This window comes from Silene latifolia, chromosome 2 (assembly GCF_048544455.1).
Source record: "Silene latifolia isolate original U9 population chromosome 2, ASM4854445v1, whole genome shotgun sequence".
NCBI classification, from domain to species: Eukaryota; Viridiplantae; Streptophyta; class Magnoliopsida; order Caryophyllales; family Caryophyllaceae; genus Silene; species Silene latifolia.
The window spans coordinates 86,356,701-86,382,430 of NC_133527.1; the positions used below are offsets into that span (position 1 = coordinate 86,356,701).

General features: G+C 40.2%; 1 protein-coding gene and 1 non-coding gene across 2 annotated transcripts; both read left to right on the plus strand.

Annotated features, from left to right (window-relative positions):
- Positions 1 to 710: 710 nt before the first annotated feature.
- LOC141645491 (small nucleolar RNA R71) lies at positions 711 to 817 on the plus strand. Its single transcript, XR_012544973.1, has one exon. It is a non-coding gene; the product is annotated as a small nucleolar RNA R71 (small nucleolar RNA).
- Positions 818 to 21,616: 20,799 nt separating this feature from the next.
- LOC141641042 (uncharacterized) lies at positions 21,617 to 24,122 on the plus strand. Its single transcript, XM_074449719.1, has 5 exons — positions 21,617 to 22,190; positions 22,238 to 22,448; positions 23,105 to 23,265; positions 23,339 to 23,894; positions 24,008 to 24,122. The coding sequence occupies exons 1-5, from the start codon at positions 21,617 to 21,619 to the stop codon at positions 24,120 to 24,122; spliced, it is 1,617 nt and encodes a 538-aa protein (XP_074305820.1).
- The last annotated feature ends 1,608 nt before the right edge of the window (positions 24,123 to 25,730 follow it).

Genomic DNA, 25,730 nt, shown 5'->3' on the forward strand with positions numbered 1-25,730 from the left:
GACTATCCTTTTGCATTTGAGTGAAAAACTCTTGTTGGTTCTTTTGCATTTGGAGGACCGCTTTTTGAACATCAAAACCTTTGTCATTTTGTTGATTGTATGGAGTTTAGTTTTGGTAACCTTGGTTTTGGTTATAAAAGGGTCTTTGATTTTGGTTTTTCATGGGAGGTGGGGTGTATGTTGGTTGAGGGTTTTGAACATTTTGGCTTTTGTATGAGAGATTTGGGTGGAATTTGGTGTTTTCATTGTAATAATTAGAATAAGGGGTACCACTCTTGTATGCTTGAAAAGCATTCACTTGTTCATTTGTTCCCCTACATTCACTTTGGTCATGTCCCAAAGTTCCACAATTCTCACATATCCCACTTGGGATTGATGAAGATGCCGTCATGGCATTAACATGAGGCTTTGGTGATTTTGAGGCTTCTTCAAGTCTAGCCATAGCTTTTTCGAACTTCAAGTTGATGGTATCAATGTGAGCACTTAGTTGAGCACCCAATTGAGTAATAGAGTCCACTTCATGCTTTCCTCCTCTAGTAGCCTTGCGAGGTCTACTATATTGTGAATTATGGACCGCCATTTCCTCAATCTTGTTCCAAGTTTGATTATCGTCAACTTCGGTGAACATACCATTTGATCCCATGTTGAGAATGTTTCTTGAGTCTTCATAAAAACCATTCCAAAATTGCTGAACCAAGAACCACTCGTTAAGTCCATGATGAGGACATGAGCGACAAATTCCCTTGAACCGCTCCCAAGCTTCATACAAAGATTCTTCATCTCTTTGCTTAAAACCCGTAATTTGAGCTCTTAGCATGTTAGTCTTTTCCGGTGGGTAGAACCTTTTGTAGAAAGCTAGAGCCAATTTCTTCCAAGAGTCAATTCTGAGAGTAGCCTTATCAAGGCCTTTCAACCATTGTTTTGCGGTGCCAATTAGAGAAAAAGGGAATAAGACCCATCGAATTTGGTCTTGAGTTACACCGGTTTGTGAAATCGCATCACAATAGTCGCAAAAAGTCTCCATGTGAGAATGAGGGTCTTCACTAGGCATCCCCCCAAATTGACTTCTTTCGACTAATTGGATAAATGCGGATTTGGCAATGAAGTTTCCGGTTAAGTGTTGTGGTGTGGGAGTACCATTGGGTAGGTTCTCCTCGGTTGGTACGGAATATGATGAAAATTTAGGCATTGTGGGTTGATTTTGTGTTGGGTTCTCCTCACCTTCTCTTGCAAAAGGGTTGACGAACTCAATAGTGTTTGGTTGAATATCTACAACCTCACCAATACCTCTTAAAGTATCTATAGCAAGTCTTCTATTGTTTGTCAAAGTTCTTTTAATTTCGTGATCAAAGGATAACAAGTTACTTTGTGATCTTCTAGACATGCAAAATATCAAACAACCGGAAAATAATTAGAACAAACCTTGAGGAGTTTTACTTCCCCAAGGCAAAGAAAGACACAACTAATAACAATCTAAGAAAATCTAAATCAAGTTAACACCGTCCCTGGCAACGACGCCATTTTTGGTGCGTACTCACTTGGAGGTTTAGTTTTCGGTTACTTGTCATTAGGAGCACCTAGACCAAAACAATATTTATAACTTCACAAACAACTCTATTATTAGTAAAGAGGCAAGTAAAGGTCGGATCCCAAGGGACGGGTATTGAAGTAAGATTTTCAATTGTAAGTAGCGGTGTCTAGGGGTGTCACAATTTGGGGTTTGAAGTAGAAGATCACTAAAGTAAATAGCAATGAAAGTAAACAAGCAAGATGATTAAAAAGGGATGTAAACAATTGATAAAAGGCACTAGGGTGTCATGGGGTCATAGGGGATTCATGGGAATTGATCATACAAACATATTCTCAAATTATAAGCAAGCAATTATTGTTGTGATGGATCGAGTTGGTTTATATCTTACAATCCTACCAAGGTTTGGGTCCCGGAGCCGAATCGATTAGATTGTACAACACCTATAAGTCGACTTAATCCTCCCTACTCAACTATATGCATGGTCTAATGAGACTCGAGTTGGTTTATATCTTACAAGTCTCATTGAAAAGGTAAGTGATGGGTAAAAAATGTAAGGATTCATAGGCTCGCATTTCATCAAACATAACACATGCATATGTTGTGATCACAACAAGCAAGCAAATAAACTATGAAAACATATTAAATTAAGCATGAATCATTCCCCATGTTGATTTCCCCTAATTACCCATTAACCCTAGTTAAGGAAACTACTCACTCATTATCAAGTTTAGCATGTTAACATGGTTGTCAATCACATTAACAAAGCAAGACATGATGAATAAATGAAGATAATTAACAATAATTAAAAAGGGATTAAGAGAATTATACATACTAATGATTCCAATAATAAAGCAATGAATAATATAGTACTTTATGATTGATTGGAAGGTTGTCAATCTCCCAATAATAACCTAAATAATCTTCAATTACCCAAAATAAAAGATGAACAAAAGAGAGATTAAGGAAATGAGATTTGTATTAAGACTTGATTAAAAGTTGATTACAAGATTAAGAAGAGATTAGAATGAGATAAACTACACTAGAGATTGATAAGAAGAACATGATTATCTAATTAGACTAATGGGGTATTTATAGTGGGGATTAGGTACATAAATTAGGGTTTACTAAGGGCTTAAATGACGATTAAGTCCTTGAGGAATCGCTCCTCTCAAAAGAGATGTCGGTCTTCTTTTTGCCGGTCTTTCCGAAATATGCGCATCCTTCATAGAACAAGAAGAAAACAAAAAGTTGCTGTAACACAATCCGAGCGTCCAAGGCAGCGGGACGAGCGGATTGCCTGGCTGTTGGACGAGCGGATTTCTTGGCCGGACGCTCGGATTCTGGCCTTCTTAGACGAGCGTCCCGAAGGTCAAGCCGCTCGGATTCTTCGTCAGTTTCCTTCTTTTCTTCTTTTCTTCCTCCTTCTTCCAACAATCCTCGGGGATCTTGTCGGAGATGCAAGGATCTTTCCTCATCATTGCCCATCTACTATAATATGTACAAATGCCTTCTAGTCTTGTCTTCTCTTTGATGCTTGGTTATTGAATTCAATCAATTTAGCTCTATTTTGCCATGAAAATGCAAGGTTTGCACTCCTTTCCTACCAAGGGAACAAAACCTTAAAGAATATGCAAAACAAAGGACTAAAGACAATAAATGACCTAAATATGCACTAAAAAGCATGGGAACAAGGCTAATTCGGGGACTAAATATGCTCAAATAATGGTCACATCAATTTCCCATTTCTTCGACCACGTGACCCTTTTCCCCTAGCATTTACCATTCCCACAATTTGTGACCATAAAATCACTACCAGTTTATGATGGAAGTCTTCCCCTTTAAACATAACTTTATTTCTCATACTCCATAGACACCATATTGTTGCGATAAATCTTACCACTCGCGATTCAGCATCATCAATCTTATCCAGATACCTAATCCAATTAATAATCCATTTGCCTAAACTTAGATTCTCGCCCTGGGCAACCCTTGTTCCTAACTCGGTACAAGCCCAAACCCTTTTAGTCACTTCACAATCTCGGAAGAGGTGTTCCATAGTTTTCACCTTTCTCTCATCCTTTGAACACAGTTTACAACAAGGGTAAACATCAGTGTTCCGCTTCACAAAACTACTTCCCACGGATAAGGAGTTAGTAATGATTCGCCATAGCAGCATTTTCCACGTCATAAGACCTGGAAGACGCCAGAGCTTTTTCCTGCAAAAGTTCCTCTCCTCCTCATCAATCCGCGATTTGTCCTTCTGCGACCCTTTTACAGCCATGAAATTGCTAAACAGTACACCATAAGCACTTTTAACAGTAAAGTCTCCCGTAGTACTGTGGGTCCAATAAATATCATCCTTTCTACTGGAATGACAAATGGGAATGGCCAGAATCTTCTTTGCGCTTTCCTCAGAAAAATATCGCTGACCATCACCTCATTCCAACTGTCATCATCCCTTCCTCCACCGGAGATCCTAAGATCCCCCACTCTTAAATCCCGTAAGCCCACCGAATCCATATTTTAAAACTTAAAATTGTGTACTGTTAACATTTTTTGTGCATCTATTCGGAAGGCTAGATTGTGAAGTGATAAATTCAAATACATGGAAGAATAAATCTGCAATAACTGTGGCTGCCGATTGATAGATTTTGCCTCGACGGAGCTGCCATCTCTGCCTAGTTTCTGAATTAGCAACGTTAGCATTACTAGAAGTTGGGACTCCTCTGTTACTATTAACCATACAATTCAAAATATGGCAAATATCAACCCTACAGACAAAGAATAATCCTCACATCAATTACTCCTATAATCAAGGATAATTGATCATATACATACTGTAAATATAGCAAATGTATCTTCATAATTTCAGCACATATTCTAGGTTTTCTTCTCTTGTATTCCTATATATATGTACAAACTCAATATGCAATATACATTACCTTTCATAATATAAAACCAGTCTTATATGGTATCAAGAGGTCATCAACGATCCGCCAATTTCCTTCGACCCAAACGCAACAACTTCAAACGCCAACACCTCTCCTTACCCACCCTCACCATGTCGTCTACCACCAATACTGACACCGTCGTTCAAAATCCTCACGAAACCTCAAAGCCTTTAACATCACTAAACCTCTTTCAATGTGTCAAATTGAATTCAATCAACTACACTGCCTGACGATTTCAATTGACAAACATTCTTTTCTGTTTTAGTCTCCTCGGCTTTGTTAACGGAACCGAACCCTCACCATCTCCCACCATCAGTGATTCCACCAACAATGAAACTCCTAACCCGGATTATTTGAGTTGGCTCAAACAAGACGGGTTAATTCTTGGTGCCCTTATGGGTACCCTCACCGCTGCCCTACAACCATTAATCGTACGGGCTAAAACGGCTAAGGAGGCATGGGACATCCTTGCCCATACTTACGCCAACCCATCAAGAGCGCATATAATGCAATTAAAAGAACGATTCGATTCCATTTTCAAAACAACGGATCAAACCATTTCCGACTACATGAATTCCATAAAAAATTGTGTAGATCAACTCGCCCTTATGGGCAAAATTCTCGACCCCGAGGATATCATAGCCAAGGTCTTAAGAGGCCTTGACTACGAAACCTACAAATCAGTCATCACCACAGTATGGGCTCGTGACACACCGATCACCTTTGAGTCCCTCCATGAGAAGTTACTAAATCATGAACTTCTCATGAAACGTGAACCCACCACCAACCACTTTCCACCATCTGCTAACCCGGCCAACCGCCACAACCAGCAACAAAACCGTGGCCAGACCCGACAGTCCACTACCCCTGCCTACCCGCATAACTCTCACCAAAACCACTCCAATAATAATACTGCCCCTCGACCATTTAAAGGAAGATGTCAATGGTGTCGGGAAACGGAACATGTCATAGCTAATTGTCGTCTCTTCAGAAAAATTTTCCCAACCATTGTCTTTCCCGAACCTGTCTACCGCCAATACCACAATGCACCACAGGCCTATGTTGCCAACTACGGTGGTCCTCCACCGAACCCGAATTTCTTACTCGACAGCGGCGCATCTCACCACCTCACCCACGACTTGGACACCTTGGCCTTTCATTCTCCCTATGACGGCTTCGATGATTTAATTATTGGCGATGGATGAACTCTACCCATAGCCAATACAGGTTCATTCACTAAACATAATCTTCAATTTAACAATGTTCTCCATGTTCCAAAAATTTCTCGAAATATCATTTCAATTTCACAGCTCTGCCGTGACAATAACGCATACGTAATTTTCTCACATGATTTGTTTTTTTGTAAAGGAAATCAAGTCGGGGAACACGCTCTCCGGGCCCGAGCAAAAAGGGAGTATATGAATGGTGTCCTCCGCAACCGCTAACTCTTGCTGCTATCAAGAACAAAGGAACCACGCCGTTTTAGTGGCACCATAAGTTAGGGCATCCGCCAAATTATGTACTCTAACTTATTAACAAAAATTTGTCTTTTTTGATTAAGGACTCTGACCATTGTCAAAACGCACAAAACTTCCTTTCTCTGTTTCTTCTTTTCAGTCGACTAAACCCCTAGACCTTCTATTTTCAGACCTATGAACTAGCCCAATTATGTCTCGAGACCATTACAAATATTATGTCATATTTGTCGACCATTTTAGCAAATATGTTTGGTTATATCCGTTAAAACGAAAATCCGAAACCACCCAAGTATTTAATCAATTCAAAGTTCTCGTCGAAAAATATTTTCAAACACCAATTCGTCGTTTTCTTCCGATAATGGCGGTGAATATGTTAAATTAAACCAATCCCTCACAAATGACGGGATATCACATTTTACAACTCCACCGCATACACCTGAACGAAATGGATACGCCGAGCGCCGACATCGTCACATTGTAGAAACCAGTCTCGCCTTACTAAATCACGTAGGCCTTCCCACTCCTTATTGGCCATTTGCCTTTAGTATAGAGACCTACCTTATAAATCGTCTTCCGACCAAAACACTACAAGGTGACTCCCCATATTCGAAAATTCACAAGCATCAACCCGACTACACTAAACTTCACAATTTTGGTTGTCTTTGTTATCCCTGGCTCCGACCTTACACCAAACACAAGCTAGAAAACCGTTCCATTGCTTGTATATTTGTTGGATATTTGAATACTCAAAGCGCTTATCATTGTCTAGACCCCAAAACCCAAAAAATTTATACTTCCAGACATGTAAAATTTATTGAAGACGAATACCCGTTTCGCAAACCAAACGCGCATCCCTTACCTGAAACTCAACCTGATGATTGGTGTTCACTACACATCCCTATTCTCCAACATCCCGACACTCCCCTATCGCCTCCCACAACCACTCCCTCTACTCGACCTCCTCCAAGTCCCTCAAAACCCGTCACTATTGTCTACACCAGACGCCCAAAAACTCCATCCACTACCACTCCTGCTCCCACCTCATCCTCTCCTACCGATGCCACCATCTCTACCACTTCACTCTCCACTCAACCATCCTCTTCCGCTGCCACACCTGCTGCCTCTTTGTCTCGTCCAAAACTCTCCAAACCACCTCCGCCACCTAAAACAGTCACGACTCGATTGGATAATAACATTCGGGTACCCAATTCTCGTTATGCTCAAACACACCTCGCTTACACAACCATGAATTCTGACACTTTACCCAACACTGTCAATTAAGCTCTCATCCTTCCTCCATGGCGCCATGCTATGCAAGAGGAATTTGACGCTCTTACCCGAAACAATACCTGGACCCTTGTTCCTCGCATTTCCTCCCAAAATGTCATAGGGTGTAAGTGGGTTTTTCGGAACAAATACAACCCCGATGGTACTCTAAAACAGCACAAGGCACACCTAGTTGCTAAAGGGTTCCATCAAAGACTCGGTATTGACTATAACGAGACTTTTAGTCCTGTCATAAAACCCACAACCGTTCGTCTCGTCCTCTCTCTGGCCGTCACAAATTCCTGGTCTTTGAGACAATTGGATGTCAACAATGCGTTTTTACAAGGCACCTTAACTGACAATGTATTTATGATTCAACCTCTGCGTTTTGTTGATCAAACAAAATCTGAGTACGTTTGTAAATTAAACAAAGCAATATACGGCTTAAAACATGCACCCCGTGCTTGGTACACGGATATAAAAACCTATCTCATAAACTACGGTTTCAAACAATCTATCTCCGACTCGTCCTTATTTACGCTGCACACTAAAACCACTCACATATATATGCTCATTTACGTTGATGATATTATTATCACCGGACCACGCCCCGCACAACTTCAGTACTTTATTACCAAATTATCACAACGTTTTTCATTAAAAGACCTTGGACCGTTACCGTATTTCCTAGGAATAGAAGTCACACCTAATAAACTTGGTCTCCACCTAAATCAATCGAAATATATTTACGACCTCTTTACGAAATACAAAATGGTAGATGCTAAACCAAACAATAGTCCCATGGCCATAACCCCTTCTCTCACCCGTGAAGACCACCAACCTATTCACGATCAACCAACCTACCGAGCCATTGTTGAGAGCTTACAATATCTCTCCTTAACCCGACCTGACATTGCTTTTGCCATTAACCGTCTCGCTCAATTCCTTCACCATCCAACTATCACTCATTGGACTGCTCTCAAACGCCTCCTTCGCTATCTGCAAGGAACTCAAACCTTGGGTATACAATTATACCAAGCATCACCATCTTGTGTTCATGCCTTTTGTGATGCAGATCATGCAGGAGACAAAGATAACTATATATCAACAACGGGCTTCATCATTTATCTTGGTCGAAATCCTATTTCCTGGTCCTCCAAAAAGCAACGTGGTCTTGCCCTATCCACTACTGAAGCAGAATTTCGTGCTGTAGCATCCGTCACAACGGAAACTCTTTGGCTTCGCAATCTTCTGACTGAACTTCACATTAAAGTAACGAAACCACCAGCTATCTTTTGTGACAACATATCGGCCACCTTGTATGCCAAAAATCCCGTCTTTCATTCCCGCATGAAACATATGGCCTTGTCCTTCCACTTTGTCAAAGAACAGCTGCAACATGGTCAAGTGCGCATTCAACATGTCAACAGCAAAGATCAACTCGCAGACATACTAACTAAGCCGCTACACAAGACCCAGTACCTTGAAATACGAAACAAGATTCGTCTCACCTCCCGGACGTCCATCTTCCGGGGGCGTATTAACCATACAATTCCAAATAAGGCAAATATCAACCTTACAGAGAAAGAATAATCCTCACATCAATTACTCCTATAATCAAGGATAATTGATCATATACATACTGTAAATATAGCAAATGTATCTTCATAATTTCAGCACATATTCTAGGTTTTCTTCTCTTGTATTCCTATATATATATGTACAAACTCAATATGCAATATACATTACCTTTCATAATCTAAAACCAGTCTTATAGTTACCCTTAGACCCAGATCAAAACTACCTCAGATATCCATGTACAATTATAAAATTCCATACTAATGCCTCCTGTAAGCCAAAGAGCACCGTCATCGCTTCCGCAAACTTCGACTCCCAATCCATCGCCTGCTGTAAAACAACCACCCTTAACACCCTCACCCTCTCATCACAACAAACCTCCCCACATCCAATACCTACATCCTTCAGAATACCCGCATCAATGTTCACCTTCGCCACCCCACCATTCGGACATTGCCAACCCGCCCTTGCCGTCTCTACGCCCCAATTTCCCCCAGTCCCTCTCCCCTCGTGCGTCTAAGCCGTAGTCACACGTCCCTCACTAGCCTGCTCATTTGACGCCTGCATCTCTATAACAAGCTCCCTAACACACCTCACGGGTTTTTGGAATAGCATACTATGTGGTTCTAAAATGAAAATGTAACTGTTTGTGTTAAAACAAGATTAGTACCTTAAGATACCTTGGAGGTCGTAACTACCCTCCTACACTTTGTGATCCACCCTTTAATGCAAGGGTTTGAGCCACGGTTGTAAATGCGTAATCTAATAAAAAGTAATTTAGCGCTCAACAATAAATGCACTACGCCAATTCTGCGCTTTAACAACGACCGTATAACAACGGTTTACCAAATATAATAACGGAACATAGATTACCGTTTCCCAAATATGAAGAGCGTAATTATGAGAAACGGTTTACAATAAAACCGTTGTTGTAATAACGGTATTGTCGACGACCGTGTTCTAAATTATCAATGGTCTTACAAGACCGTTGATAATTTAGAAAACGGTTTACATAAAGGCGTTATAAAATATATCTTATAAACGGTCCTGCAATATTCGTTATCATATTTTTGTTAACGGTTTACATAAAACCGTTATAAATTTAAAATAAGAACGGTTTTTTTATATTCATTGTTGTATATTTGGCAACTGTGATTTTTTTCAAATCAGTTGAGTTGAACCAATGCATGCAAAAAAGGTGTAACTTTATTCAGAATTTTATGCATGCGTTATACTATTCATTTTGGACTATAAATATGTCGTCATAATGTTATAGTTGAATATCAAACATTTACTCTTTCATTCTCTCTCTAAAATATTTCCCTCACAAAAAAAAAATACTCCGTACCTAATAATATGGCTGGTTTACCGGAACCACAATCACGTTCTCGTTACGTTTATCCTATTACTTGCATGGTTCATAATCTTCCTGTTCGTTATGAAAATTAAAAGGGTGTAAATAAGAATTTTGGGTGTATGAGGTTAATGCGTCATGACTGTAGTTTCACTGCGGTTAAAAGAGTCCACTTTGTGTCGACTAACAGGCATGGTTTTCAACGATTTGCTTTTATCGAGTTTGACGAAGCAAACCACCATGAAAGTTTTCGTCAGGCAAGAAAATTAGAGGCTAGGTTTACAGGGCAAGATGCAGGGAAACTAAACTTCTATTCGGATGCTAGACAAAAGAGCCCTTATCGATAGGTTGCGACCCATGTTGATCATCTTCTGCTGAGTCATTATAGGAGGCATCACGATCTTGTCGCCGTGCCTCTGTCATGGGAGAGAGAGACAATTCAACTTTTGGTGGCCGCAGATAATGAAGGGCCGCTCTACAACTTGATGTGGGTCGAACTTCATGAAGATTATCCTTTGTCATCAGATTCTAGTAATTAATAATTATGTTTTTATTTTAATTTCTAGCAATGAAAATGATGAGAGAGAAATCTAGAGAGAGAAAAGCTCTATTTTCTTAAAACTTAAAAAACAAGTACAACAATGACGGCACTCAAAAAAACACGCAAAATCGATTTACACCATTGAATTCAGTGACTAAATCAGCATTACATTCTTCAAAAGCTTTTGTATTATGTTCATCTGATGAGGGTACCTCTAAAGATGGTGCCTTGATTCCTTCCTCATCGGATACAGGCAAAACAAAATCAATTAATTCCATCCAGGGTATTCATGTGTTGAATCTTAACGAAGGAGAACCGGTGGTGAGTGATGGATGGAAGATGCGCAAGGGAGGGAAAGACATTTCAGTATTGGAAACAATTAATGAAGAGGAGGATGTTTTTGGTTTGCTTCAGTTTACACATGATGACATCAAAACTGAGGCAGATTTTTGGACTAACTCTGTTATTTGTTACATTATGGGGGCTAACCCTCCTTGGGATATTGTTGAGAGTTACATATAACGGGTTTGGGATCAATTTGGTATTTATAGGGTTTCTTTCCTTGATAATGGTGTTTGATGCGTGCATTTTATATAGGTATTTTGTACTTTATTTGCACGCATTTCAATGCATTTTGTGTAGTGTTTACCAACAAATGTCCCCCGAATTGTCTACTTTGGTTTCTCTTGTATTATTTACAGGTATGAACCGAAAATGAGCATAATCAAGACTAAAACATGTCCCTATGCATGCATTTAGGAGATGAGTTGAGTCGGAGCTTAGAAACTACTATTTTGAGATGCGCAAAGAAGTAAGATAGCTAGGCGAGTAAAGGAGGAACTTCAAATTGCTAGTGCCTATTTTGAAGAGCCATATCTCTAGTTCTACAGCTGATTTTCAGGTAATTCCAATTGGAGATGAAATTTTGTCCTCTTAGCTTTCCAACAACACTGGAATCGCCCTGTTTGCCCAAGTAACGAACAAATTGCATCCGTTTGAAGTTCAGTGCGCGAAGCAGGAATTGTGCGCTGGAAAGTACTCGATCGAGTACAATTGTGTTCGATCGACCCCTTTTTTTACTCGATCGAGTAGTGCCTATTTAATAAGTGTTCGATCGAGTAGCTAAAGTACTCGATCAAGAGGTTTTAGCTTGGATTTGTTCGATCGAGTGATATAAAGTTACTCGATCGTGTGATTAGCTTATATACTCGGAATTTTTAACCCGTGTTAGGTTTATTTTATGTTAATAATGACTTCCCTATATAAAGGAAGTTGGGATTAGGTCATAAACACACTTTTTTACTTACGCTTCTCTCATTTTCTGAATCTGTCTAATCTCTCTCCACTGTAACTTTGCTCTTCCTTTAATCTCTTGCTAGTGGATTTGTTCTTTACGCCGGAATTCTTGTGATTGTAATCTTTCTTCCCTTATTAATCTTAATCTATTATTTCCTTGCTTTAATCCTGGTTTCTCTATATATTAATTTCTGCCCTAATTCATCTTATGCATAATTATTGTTGTTCTATCATGCCTTTAATTAGTTTATTCATTATTATTAGTATTGACAACATTAGTAATATGAATAGCTAAATTCTCTTATGTCGGGATTAGGGAATCCATGGTAGGATTGTGACGATGTAGCGAATAGGCTAGATGATTTATATGTGAGAATCTGTCCCCATAGCAATATAACTGTACACCAATTTAGTTGAATGCATGCTTCTAAATTACATTAATCTGGTTAATTTCGTTCCTGGATCGGAAGATTGGAATGAACAGACTTGCTATGAACAATAGACTTCCCTAATGAGGACGGAAGTTAAGTTAGTGGAATTCTAGGATAGAAAGTGGACCGGAAGGACCTTTCCGTTATCCTTCTCACAGTACATTGTCTAGGCTATTTGCAACTGAGTCGATTGATTACCATGGTGAACCGAAATCCTGACATATTCTCTCTTATCTTTTATCTTTATCACATTTTCTGCCTTTATTTCCCTTTCCGTTAATCTCAGTAGTTTAGAAATCAATTAAAACCCTCACTGTGACCTTAGACAGACCGAGTAGACAAGTGGATAGTGACCGCCTCCCTGTGGAGATCGACCCTACTTACTGCTAGCTTCTATTAGTGTAACTAGGTATTTTATTTTTGGTACTTGACGATCGTATCAGTGTTTTTATTGTTAGATTCACCAGTCTGGTGGTAAGAAAGCCTTATTGCAATCTGGGTATTATTTATTCGATAACAAACCAATGATTATCAAACCATGGGTTATGGATATGGAACTGGTCAAAGAAAAGGTTGATGTGGTTCCTATTTGGGTAAAACTATATGGCATTCCTCTGAAGTTTTGGGGAAAATGTTTACCTAAAATTGCGGATCTGGTTGGCAAGTATGTAAAAATGGATATTGATACACATGATAAAGTTAGACTGAGTTATGCTAGGATTATGGTAGAACTGCCTATGGATCAGAAGCTACCTTAGAAAGTGAAGTTTTTTGATGAATCTGGGCATGTGGTGTTTGTGACCATAGAGTATGAATGGAGGCCTATTTCTTGTACTAGTTGTAAGGGAATAGGACATGATGCTACCCAATGCAGAAAACCTAGTAGGAAGAAGAAATTGAACAATACTCAAGGTCCTTTGCCAAAGTCTAAACCTCAACAGAAAAAAGAATGGAGGCATGTTGTGAAACCTCAGAGTGTATCTGCTGGTGTTCTAACTCCTCCTACTCTTACCCCTGCTAACTTTCCTCCACTACATATTGTTAGAACTATGCCTGTTGTTAGGTCTACACCAGTTAAGCAAATCATGAGGCTTAACAGACAAGAGGGAATGGTTGGGGTGAGATTATCTGGCAAATTTAGTAACTATACTTTTATGGATGCTCATAATCGTAATGCAACACCTCAAGAGCAGATAGTTGACAATGGAAAGGACCCACCCCCTACCAATATCCATGCATAGTATTGGATTTTGGAATGTTAGGGGTCTTAATGACCTGAATAAGTAGAGAGTGGTGAAATGGTTTATGCACAATAATTGGGTAGGTTTGTTTGGGCTGCTTGAAATTAAACTGAAACCTGGAACTTTAATGAAAAGGGATACCTCTATTTGTGATGGTTGAAGTGTCTCCACTAACTACAGTTGGCATTAGGGTGGTAGAATCTGGATCTTGTGGAAGCCTAATCTTTTTGACATTCAGTTTCTTTCTTGTAGTGCCCAACATTCCATATGTTGGTACATTCTCAAACTGATGGGAAGTGATTTTATCTTACTATGATTTATGGTTTTAATGGCTTGTATGAAAGAGTTCAATTGTGGAATATTCTAAAGGGGATTTGTATAGAATGTATTGAACCTTGGTTGTGGCTTGGGGATTTCAATACAGTTTTATCTCCTGTTGAGAGACTAGGTGTAACACCCCCGTACACTAGGATGCCTTACCAAGGACCGTCCCAGTATATGAAGGTGTTACCATCTCGGTTACCCGAGGTAGTAGATCAAATAGAAAATGAAAGAACGTTTATAATACATTACCGTACTCTTTACAACTCGATACAAATCTAGTTACATATGATGATAGAGACTACAATAGCTCGTGATTCTGCACTTCTAAACCGGTAGCGTGATGACTCGATCCCTCCAAGCCCAGCAGTCTCAAACCAACAATACCTGCTAAGCCAACTGCTCACCATCCCCGAATGGATCACAAAAGATACCACAAAACAACAACCCTGGGTCAGAACTGTCTAATCAAGATAAGACAAACAAACAATGTAATCGGCTGATCATCCTCAACAATAACTGACTACACACCAAAGTGTGCAGCCCTGTCGCATTACCCATCGCAACAGGTAATCCACTCCGCCGGTGGGGGACCTCAGCCCATCCCCACCTAAATCCCGCTCATCAACGAGCGACAACCCTGTCCCTTAATATGCACATCCCCTCCCATGACGGGTTCCACAGAGGGCGAACTAGGGTGTGAAGCCACTCCCGTAAGTAACTCCACCACAATCAACACACGCACATCACAGTCCCACAACATCACAAACACACAACACCACCACCGTCACAACACAACCACATCACCCCCGTCACCACACACCCATACTCCGATGATCAGCAGATAACAACTATTACAATACAAACACAATCTTAAATCAATTAACAGTAACCGAGTAGAGAAATCCTACCTCATTGCCAATCATGAAAAGCATCCACATATAGCCAAGCAAGACTCCGACATGCATCCTACAACGATAACCATCCCCTATTATACAACCATCCTCAATAACCTACTAAAAGAGAAACAAGGCAGAGACATACCTAATAACGCGAATCGACGGTGATACGGACGATGACCACACACGCATCCTTCCTAAGCAAAATCCGACCTTCCCATGGTTGAAGGGTAGGCTATAAACATGAGGTAGTATGGAGGTAGGGGTGATAGGAGAGATTGGTGGGTTAGAGTTTGAGAAAGACGAACTGTCGCGAAAATGAGAAAATGAAATGAGTCTCGCGAACTTGCATTTTATATTAACGCGTCAACAACAGCCATACTCGATCGAGTACTGGCATACGCGGCCTAGTAGGCTCTACTCGGTCGAGTATAGGTAATACTCGGCCAAGTAGCTTCTGCTAGGTCGAGTACCCGCTCCTATATGGTACCTATTCCAATCATAGCCTCTCACCTATTCCTCCCTAAGGTCCTCCTTGGTCAACAGGGTCGGTCAACAGAGTCCTTAAATATCCTGGGTATTACAGTCTTCCCCCCTTAAAAAGAACTTCGTCCCCGAAGTTCAGCCCACACGACTCCAACAGCGAGGTCATGCATTATGATCACGATCCATATACATGAAAACATATGAACTTTGGCTATCATTTACACCACCACCACATCACATTATTCAGATAAACGGTCCATACGACCACAAAACTAGACTTCCATGTATTACCGGCCAACAACTTTCACTTACAAATCATCCAGCAAAATAATCATAGATTCACAGCAAAATGTGTTCCTATCCCATTGCCCGTATCACGCCATCTTGTTAAAGCAATTCAAACAACCGGCAAAATACACATTCGCAAAAGTACACATCCCGCCGTCTTACGAAACTGCACTATAACCACTAACGATCATACAAAGTTGTTTTAACGCTCGTTCATATAACTTAAAATGCCACCAAGTACCAAAGTACTGTAACATAAACACAATTTCAATAACATAGAGATAAGTATAATTTCAATAACATAGACAAAATTGCGACATTACTCTTCCCCTCTTAAAGGAACTTCGTCCCCGAAGTTCTCCACTAAACCACTTCCCCGATTCAAATTGACACACATATCCATCTACTGACATTACTCGTAACTGCAACCAACATTGGTTCATGCTGACGCAACCTAAGCTATGACATTACACAACTACAACTCATAGCGATAGAATATGATGGAAATTAGGTAATATATATCTCAAGATGTTATTACTGGATAATAGTAAGTTTATCAATTATCTGTTAATTATCATATAATTCATGTTACAAAATTATAGCCATTAAGTGTCACTCATCCCATTTGACATGTTATAACTATAATCAATCACATACACCACGAAAGATTGCATCAGATAACCAAACATATATATGTATAGGGCTCGTGACAGCTACCACACTCTCTTGTCATTATATAATCATGACCCACACCACATATGGAAGTACCCCCAATTGCAGCACTCAAACAATGTAAAAGCATTCATGTTAGCCATGGCAAGGTGACAAAAAATTCATATTTTAACGTGTTATCCAAGCACATACATACATATAACATGATCGCACTTCATACGGGGACAATCGGTTACGCTAAGCGACACTATTAGGCACCCACAAGCTTTGATATATAAATATCCAAAAGAAATCTGATGATCTAAAATATGAAACAGAAGAAGTTCCTGTAACAGTAATAATCGGCCGAGTGTGAGTGGCTACTCGGTCGATTAAGCTCTACTCGGTCGAGTATAATAGCATACTCGGCCGAGTAAGCTGTACTCGGTCGAGTAGTACCTATACTCGGTCGAGTTTTTACAAGCACATAGCTTTTTCTGGCAATTCCACACACAATTCATTCACGACTTCACCTGCAACCAAATTCAACTATCACACTACCAAGCATAACCAAGTAAAATAAGTCACCACATAGTATGCTAAATAAGTAATGACCTTATGGCCGAGTACAGTCATCCAAAAGTAAAAGATAAATCCGGAAGATAAGTATCCAACACAAATGAAACAAATCCAGAAAATACAACAAAAGGATCAAAATCCAGGACCCTCCTCCATGTTCTCATCACCACCTGCACCAGAAGTACCTGCTCCCGAGCTACCTGCTCCCTGAACACCTGGTGCTGCTGAGTAGTCTCCTCCTAGCTGGCTGCCATAGTTGGCTCCCCACGGTCCCGCGAGGCAGCCAAACTCGGTCTCCTCAGGTGGCCTCCAAAAATCGGGATCAACTCCGTAGCTGTAAAAGACTCCCGTGTCCACTCCAGGTCCCCTCCACCAAACAAGCTGTGCCAACAGAGTCCCTATGCCCTGATTAAGGGCCATCTCGTGCATGTTGCGAAGCACCAAAGTGGTGGAGATCCACGCAGTCAAGTCACTCGGCTGCATCCTAGGGTCATGCACCGTGGGGTAGGGCGAGTACAAGTCAGGGGCGTAGTAAGAGGGCTCAGGTTCGACCGGGTCACCCCTAGACTGCCTAACCCGACGGCGCTCACGAGGTGGGGGAGGTCCGGCTGTCCCTCTGGTACCGTGATAGGCTCAGGTAGATCCAAGAGAATGGTAGGATCAATCAGATAGGTCTGGGGCTTAGGTCTAGGTACAGCACAAGGCTCCCACTCAGCTAAGTAGTGAACAACAGGGAGATGGGTAGGGTCGGGAAGTACCATCCACATATATCCCATCACTCTCCATGCATAAGACTCATCAGGCATCTTCCTCAACCATCTGTTCTGACACCAATACTTGGCGTTCATGGTAGGCACAGTCTCAACATACTCATCCCTCGAGAGAGGTGGGGCCTCAAAATCAGTCAGACGCTGAGCTAGACGGGTCACTATGGCCCCGCAAGCAATGTGCCGGTTCGGGGACTGTGCCATGCGCTCAAGACTGGAGCACACTACCCCCAGAGCACTATAATAGAACGGCTTCCTACGGTGCAGGTTAAGGTAAGACACAAGCAACATGACCTCATGAGAATTAAGCTTGCTCACGTCATCTCTTGCATACAACAAACAAGTCATCATCCTCAGAAACATATGAAGGGAAACATGCTGCACATCATTTATCAGCATAGCGCTGGCACTAGGGGCAGGTCGACCAGTCAAGTAAGGAAGATAGCTAGGTGCTCCACTATTCTTAGCCACATCACTAAGGTAACCCGTCCCCTCAGCCTCTAAACCCAAATGACCCGCAAACTCATCCAAACTCAGCTCGTGATCCTTATTCATGACGCGAAAGGAGACAGTCTTCCCCTTTGCATCGTACTCGTAAGAGCTCAAGAACTCCAAGTTCAGGTGGGGGTAGGACTTCTTCCTGAAATGGTATAACCCCCCCCCCCATTCCCAAAATCTCAAATATATGAGATATGTCCTCCTTAATCCCCAAGGTCTCTATAATATCGGGATTAACACAGCGGGTGGGGCGAAAAGGGCGACTCATTAAGGGTACAAAGGCCTTACGCTGCTTAAAATCAGAGAAGATTACCGATGGATATGCCTCCACCGGTGGAACCACGAGATCTTGACTAGACTGACCCGTCTCAAATTGAGCATTAGGACGGGTCCTCTTGTTTGTTAAACCTCTGGTTTTCACCATACTGCAAAAAGAGAAGTTTTAACAAGGGTATTTGACACACCAAAATTTTGCAAAAGGATGGACTGTTTTTCGATTGTATACAATTTTAAGACGAACTTTAAAGACAAATTTTCTCATTAAACACCAAGTCTTTTACCCAAAACATCATTACCAACATCAAGAAACTTGAAACAGTACAGTAATCAAACAAAGAATGAAAATTTTCCATTTAGCTAACCCTAAAATTAAAATTTCCAATTAAAACATGTAATTGCTCTAATAGTCGGTGTAAACGATGTTTATATGCAATTAAATCCAAAGAATCACAAGAAAAAGGCTTGATTTCAGTTACTCTTGATGGAATTTCGAAAGATAGGCAAAATCATACCATAACTTTGATAATAAAGAAAGAAATTAAGTTAAAACCTTACCTTGAATAGATTTTTGGCAAGCAAGAACAATTAACCACCAAGAGATTACCCAAAATCTTGAGAGTTAAGAAATATGGGGTTTTAGAGGGAAGAAGAAGAAGAAGTGGGAGGCGGAAATAAGAAAAGAATGAGCCAAAGTAGGGTTTTTGTATAACCCGGATGAGTCCCGATAAAGCAGTACTCGGTCGATTATTGGGTTTACTCGGCCGAGTATCGACTACTCGGTCAAGTATTATGAATACTCGGTCGAGTTTTCAAGACCAGTAGCGATTTTAATCCTAACAGAATGAACGCTTGGTCGAGCACAATCATACTCGGCCGACTGTGGCCTAATCGGTCGGGTATGCGTTTCTACTCCGTCGAGTGTCAAAAAGCAGAAATGAAATTTCGAATTTTAATGCTCCTGCAAAACAAGTAGCATAGTTCGGAGTTCCGTTCAATCGGCTCGTCACTGTTAGAGCTTACTTCTACCACATAAACATGCATCAACACGAGTTATGCATATCCATTACCGATTCAATCAACATTTCCACCTATATTCCCTACTTCATTATTACGACAATTACAACACAACCGCACACATATATCAATTAGTTACTTCACCTGCAAAGATTAATCTATACCTCTACAACTCTACACACTCCACAATGCATTCCATACTCACATTAACAAGTCATTCATGAAGCATTAACCATGACATGTTGCAAGCTATATTAAACAAATCATTCGACTTAACTTCGCCATACGCAACAGAATTTTAAATTACATCACCCACAATTTTTGATCACATCTCAGCAATCATATTTACCAATTCAAGACTTTTCCGATACCTTAATCACTACATGCAGCAATTCGCACTGATGCACATATCTTAAATCACAATTACACACGAGAACAATCCTCACGTAACAACTCCTATCAACTACCCTTTCCCAGTGACTGGCTTAAGCACGATGGGGCCGTGATTTTGAAATGAGGGCACCTACTCACCGAAAATCTAGCATCGGCTGGGGCTCCCAACGCACATACACCAGGTTCATTTTTGTTTGACACCCTATATTCATTTAGTTCATTGGTTCAAGTTCCAAAATTGTCGGCTCTGGTACCACTTTGTAACACCCCCGTAAACTAGGATGCCTTACCGAGGACCGTCCCAGTATATGAAGGTGTTACCATCTCGGTTACCCGAGGTAGTAGATCAAATAGACAATGAAAGAACGTTTATAATACATTACCGTACTCTTTACAACTCGGTACAAATCTAATTACATATGATGATAGAGACTACTATAGCTCGTGATTCTGCACTTCTAAACTGGTAGCGTGATGACTCGATCCCTCCAAGCCCAGCAGTCTCAAACCAACAGTACCTGCTAAGCCAACAGCTCACCATCCCCGAATGGATCACAGCAGATACCACAAAACAAAAACCACGGGGTCAGAACTGTCTAATCAAGATAAGACAAACAAACAATGTAATCGGCTGATCATCCTCCACAGTAACTGACTACACACCGAAGTGTGCAGCCCTGCCGGATTACCCATCGCAATAGGTAATCCACTCCGCCGGTGGGGGACCACAGCCCATCCCCACCTAAATCCCGCTCATCAACGAGCGACAACCCTGTCCCTTAATGTGCACATCCCCTCCCGTGACGGGTTCCACGGAGGGCGAATTAGGATGTGAAGTCACTCCCGCAAGTGACTCCACCATAATCAACACACACACACACATCACAGTCCCACAGCATCACAGCTGTCATAACACCACCACTGTCACAACACAACCACATCACCACCGTCACCACACACCCATACTCCGATGATCAGCAGATAACAACTATTACAATACAAACACAATCTTAAATCAATTAACGGTAACTGAGTAGGGAAACCCTACCTCATTTCCAATCATGAAAAGCATCCACATATAGCTAAGCAAGACTCCGACATGCATCCTACAACGATAACCATCCCCTATTATACAACCATCCTCAATAACCTACTAAAAGAGACACAAGGCAAAGACATACGTAATAACGCGAATCGACGGTGATACGGACGATGACCACACACGCATCCTTCCTAAGCAAAATCCGACCTTCCCATGGTCTAAGTGTAGGCTATAAACATGAGAGTGTATGGAGGTAGGGGTGATAGGAGGGAGTGGTAGGTTAGGGTTTGAGAAAGAGGAACTGTCGCGAAAATGAGAAAATGAAATGAGTCTCGCGAACTTGCATTTTATATTAACGAATCAACAGCAGCCATACTCGGTCGAGTATTGGCATACTCGGCTGAGTAGTCTCTACTCGGTCGAGTATAGGTAATACTCGGCCGAGTAGCTTCTGCTAGGTCGAGTACCCGCTCCTATATGGTACCTATTCCAATGATAGCCTTTCACCTATTCCTCCCTAAGGTCCTCCATGGTCAACAGGGTCGGTCAACAGAGCCCTTAAATATCCTGGGTATTACACTAGGTAGCAACACTTCTGATGCAGAGATGGAGCATTTTCATGATTGTGTCTCTATTTGTGATATGGAAGACATTCCTGCCACTGGAGCATTATTTACCGGTTCAAATAAATAGGATCCATCTGATATGGTGTATATTAGGTTGGATACAGTAATGGGAAATCAGGAGTGGTTGGACAAGTTTGGTTGTAGTATTGCTCATTTTCACCCTGAGGGGCTTTTTGACCACTGTCCATGTACCATTATTGATAAGAGTGCTAAAATTGGAGGGAAAAAGAGTTTTAAATATTTTAATATGTGGGGTACTACACCAAATTTTAAGGACTCTGTTGGAAAGATTTGGAGTACTGAATATAGAGGTACAAAAATGTTTTTTGTCATAAAAAAACTCAAAGCTCTGAAGCCTATTTTGAAGTCTTTGAATAGAGAATGTTTTTCTGATATTGAGAATAATACCACTATAGCAAGTATGGCTCTGGAAAATATTCAAAAGGCTTTAGTTGACAAACCTAGTGATGCTGAGTTGATGCAACAAGAAATGGATTTGGCTCATGATCTAAAGGATTTAATTACTGTTAGGGATAGTTTTCAAATTCAAAAGGCTAAGGTGCAATGGTCTTTAAAAGGGGATCTCAACACATCTTACTTTCATCATATAATTAAGAATAGAATGATGCTTAATAAGGTGTTTCAAATTGAGGATAATGATGGGATGATATGTACTGAAGGTAATACTATCAAGAAGCTTTCTTGGGTTACTATACTGATTTTTTAGGCTCTCATACACACACTGATGAGGTTAATGTGAACGTGGTAAGAAAACGTGCATGTTGTAATGAGAATCATTGGGATATCTTAGCTAGGTCTGTTACAGCTGAGGAAGTCAAGAATAGTATTTTTAGCATCCCAAAAAGCAAGTCACCTGGGCCAGATGGCTATACAAGCCAATTCTTTAGGGATGCATGGGATGTTATAGAGGATGAAGTGTGTGTTGCAGTGATTAATTTTTTGATACTGGGAAGTTGTTGATTCAAATCAATGCTAATGTAATTACCTTAATCCCTAAGACGGAAAAACCAACTAGTGTAAAGCACTTCAGGCCAATTTCATGTTGTAATGTCCTTTATAAGGCCCTTTCAAAAATTCTTTGCACTAGATTGGCAGTAGTTTTACCTGATACCATTAGTAAGAATCAAGGTGCTTTTGTGAAGGGAAGGAGTATTCTTGAAAATATTTTGATTTGTCAAGACTTAATAAGGTTTTATCACAGGGGTAAAGCTTCGCCTCGATGCATGTTTAAGCTTGACTTGCAAAAAGTTTATGATTCTATAGAGTGACAGTTTGTGGAACAGATGTTAGAAGCCCTCATATTTCCAGAAAAAACTAAGCGACTGATAATGACTTGATTCTCTACTTCATCCTAAACTCTTAATCTAAATAGAGCTCAGTTTGGTTATTTCAAGGGTAGAAGGGGCCTCAGACAGGGTGACCCTAGCTCCCCTCTCCTTTTCTGCATTTGTATGGAGTATCTGACAAGATTAATGGATTTTACAACTAAGAAATGGTTCTTCAGATTTCATCCACTTTGTAAGAGCTTAAAGCTTACTCATTTATTATTTGCTGATGATCTCCTTATGTTCAGCAAAGGGGATGTGAAATCTATCATGTTAATACTTCGAGTCCTTGCAACCTTATCTGCTACTTCTGGTCTTAAAGTTAATGCTTCTAAATCTGAGGTGGTTTTCAATGGGGTATCTGATAGCTTGAAGCAAGACATAACTCAAATCTCAGGTTACCAGGAAGGTAAGATACAAATACTTGGGTATTCCTATCCAACCTGGTAGATTGACAAGACCTGATTGCAATGTGTTAATAGAGAAAATAGTGGCTAAAGTCAGAGGAATAGGGGTAAGAAAGCTCAGTTATGCGGGTAGAACTATTCTTATTAATTATCTTTTCAATACACTACACAATTATTGGGCATCAATCTTCTTTATCCCAAAAGGGGTTATCAAGAGGATAGAAGCTATTTGTAGAAATTTTTTGTGGTGTGGAGAATCTAAATATAGTAGAGCACCTTTGGTTTCTTGGCAGGGCATTTGTTTTAAAAAGAAAGAGGGTGGTCTGAGTATACAGGAAGCTGGGGTGTGGAATGCAGCAAGTGTAGGTAAGCTTATTTACTGGTTGTATACTAAGGCTGACATATTATGGGTTATGTGGATAGATCATGTTTACTTGAAAGGTACAAATTGGGATTCTTATCAACCTCCGCTTGATTCCAATTGGAATTGGAGGAATATATGTCGAGTTAAAGGTCTGTTGGAAGGTGGTTATCAGGGTAATTGCTGGATAGCTTCCACTGGGGGTTACTCTGTAGGAGCTGGATACCAATGGATACAGGGATCACACCCCCTGTCCATTGGTATAAGGATGTATGGGATAATTGTATTTTACCAAAGCATGCTTTTCTTGGTTGGTTGATTGAGAAAAGGGCTTTGAACACCTGGATTAAACTTCATAAGCTGGGACTGTGTATGACTGATAGGTGTATATTATGTGAAGTTGGGGAGGAAACTCATGAACATCTCTTTGGAAATTATCCTTATAGTTCTCTGGTTATAGCTGGTATTGAGCAATGGCTTTGTCTTAGCATTGCTTGACCTTTCACTCCTTATTCGAAGTTGCAGAAGAAGACATGTAGAATGGCCAAGATGGCTATATCGTACACGATTTGGAATGAAATAAATAACTGCAGGCTAGAATTTCAACTCAGAAGACCTGAGCAGCTGATATCAATGCTTAAACAGCAGATACATAGCAGGTTTGTGCAAAAAATGGCCACTGTTGCGCAGCAAAGTGACTGTTATTGGCTAAGTATGATTCATATTAGATGAAATTTTTGTATTTAGCCCTTAGATGATGAATGTAATAGGAGACTGATGTAATATCTTTTCAAGTTTTAATACAAAAGCTCACATGTTACAAAAAAAAAAATAATTCCTAACAATGAAACTAAGTTGATCGTATAATATAATTAGTAGTTGTTCTTTTCCTAATGAATTGAAGCTTAATTATTTATGTATTTTAATTGTTAAGTATTCGTTTGCGTATTCAAAAATTAAACAAAGGAACGAAGCAAGACAGAATTGAAATAAAACCATACGAGGTAATTTGATCTTAAAAATTATATCAAACAAAAAGATAAAAAACAAGCTAATTAATTAATAATCAGGGAACAGAGTGCGGAATCCATCGACAATATCACTAAAAACATCTCTTTCACCTTGAACCCAATCCACCGAGTCGTTTTTCAATTCCAACGACACTCTCCCTAACTGGAAATTACGACCGTGTACGTAAGAATATGCCACTCGTCCACGCTCATCTTCATTCGTGACCCATAAATATGGTCCCTCTTGTTCTTCATCGGTATCAAACCAAAACCTTGAAGTATCATTGTTATAAGAAGCTCACTCCAGTTTGCGAGCTTGACGGAAGCATTCCCGCTCCTCACCCACACCAAACTTGATGGGTGCGTGACCCTTGAACGACCCATTATGTGAAAGAGCCGGGTGGATAGCTTGAACCAAATCCAATCCGGCAGCCCGAATCACTCCTATTAACCAGGCCAGTTAAGGTCATAGGACAATATTTTCTTCCTATTCCCGTCTTCTGTGTATGGGAGATTGTCAATTATGCACATCAAAGGTTTGACATACAAAATTCTAGTTAGGCGTTCAAAATCTGATATATTAAAAGATTTGACATCAGATGTACATCCGTCGAATGATTCGACATCAGATTCGTACGATCCTTCATCGAACGATGAATTATAAGACGACATAATTAATGAATACTCTTTTGAATATATAATTGGATATAGGAGTATTAAAAAAAAGACTTTAGATTTTGTTGTGAATATTAAAAGTTTACTTATAGGGTTCTAATATATAGGGTTTAAAGGTCATGCATGTATTGGAAACGGCTTAATTAAATATATGAATAGCTTCAATGGTTCAAAATTGACAACGGGTAAAGAACAACCGTAGTTATTGGATACATTGATCACGGTTTTGTAAAACCGTTGTCATTTTATATAATTAAATTATGTTAAATTCCTATGTATTATTATTGTTTTAATTTGTTTGACCATTATTAATTACTATCCATTCACATCACTACTACAAATGAGCACTTGGGCCACCGCTAAATTCGTGGCGCAAGTGCTAAATTTTCATGGATAAATCATTTTTCCATGGGAATACCTT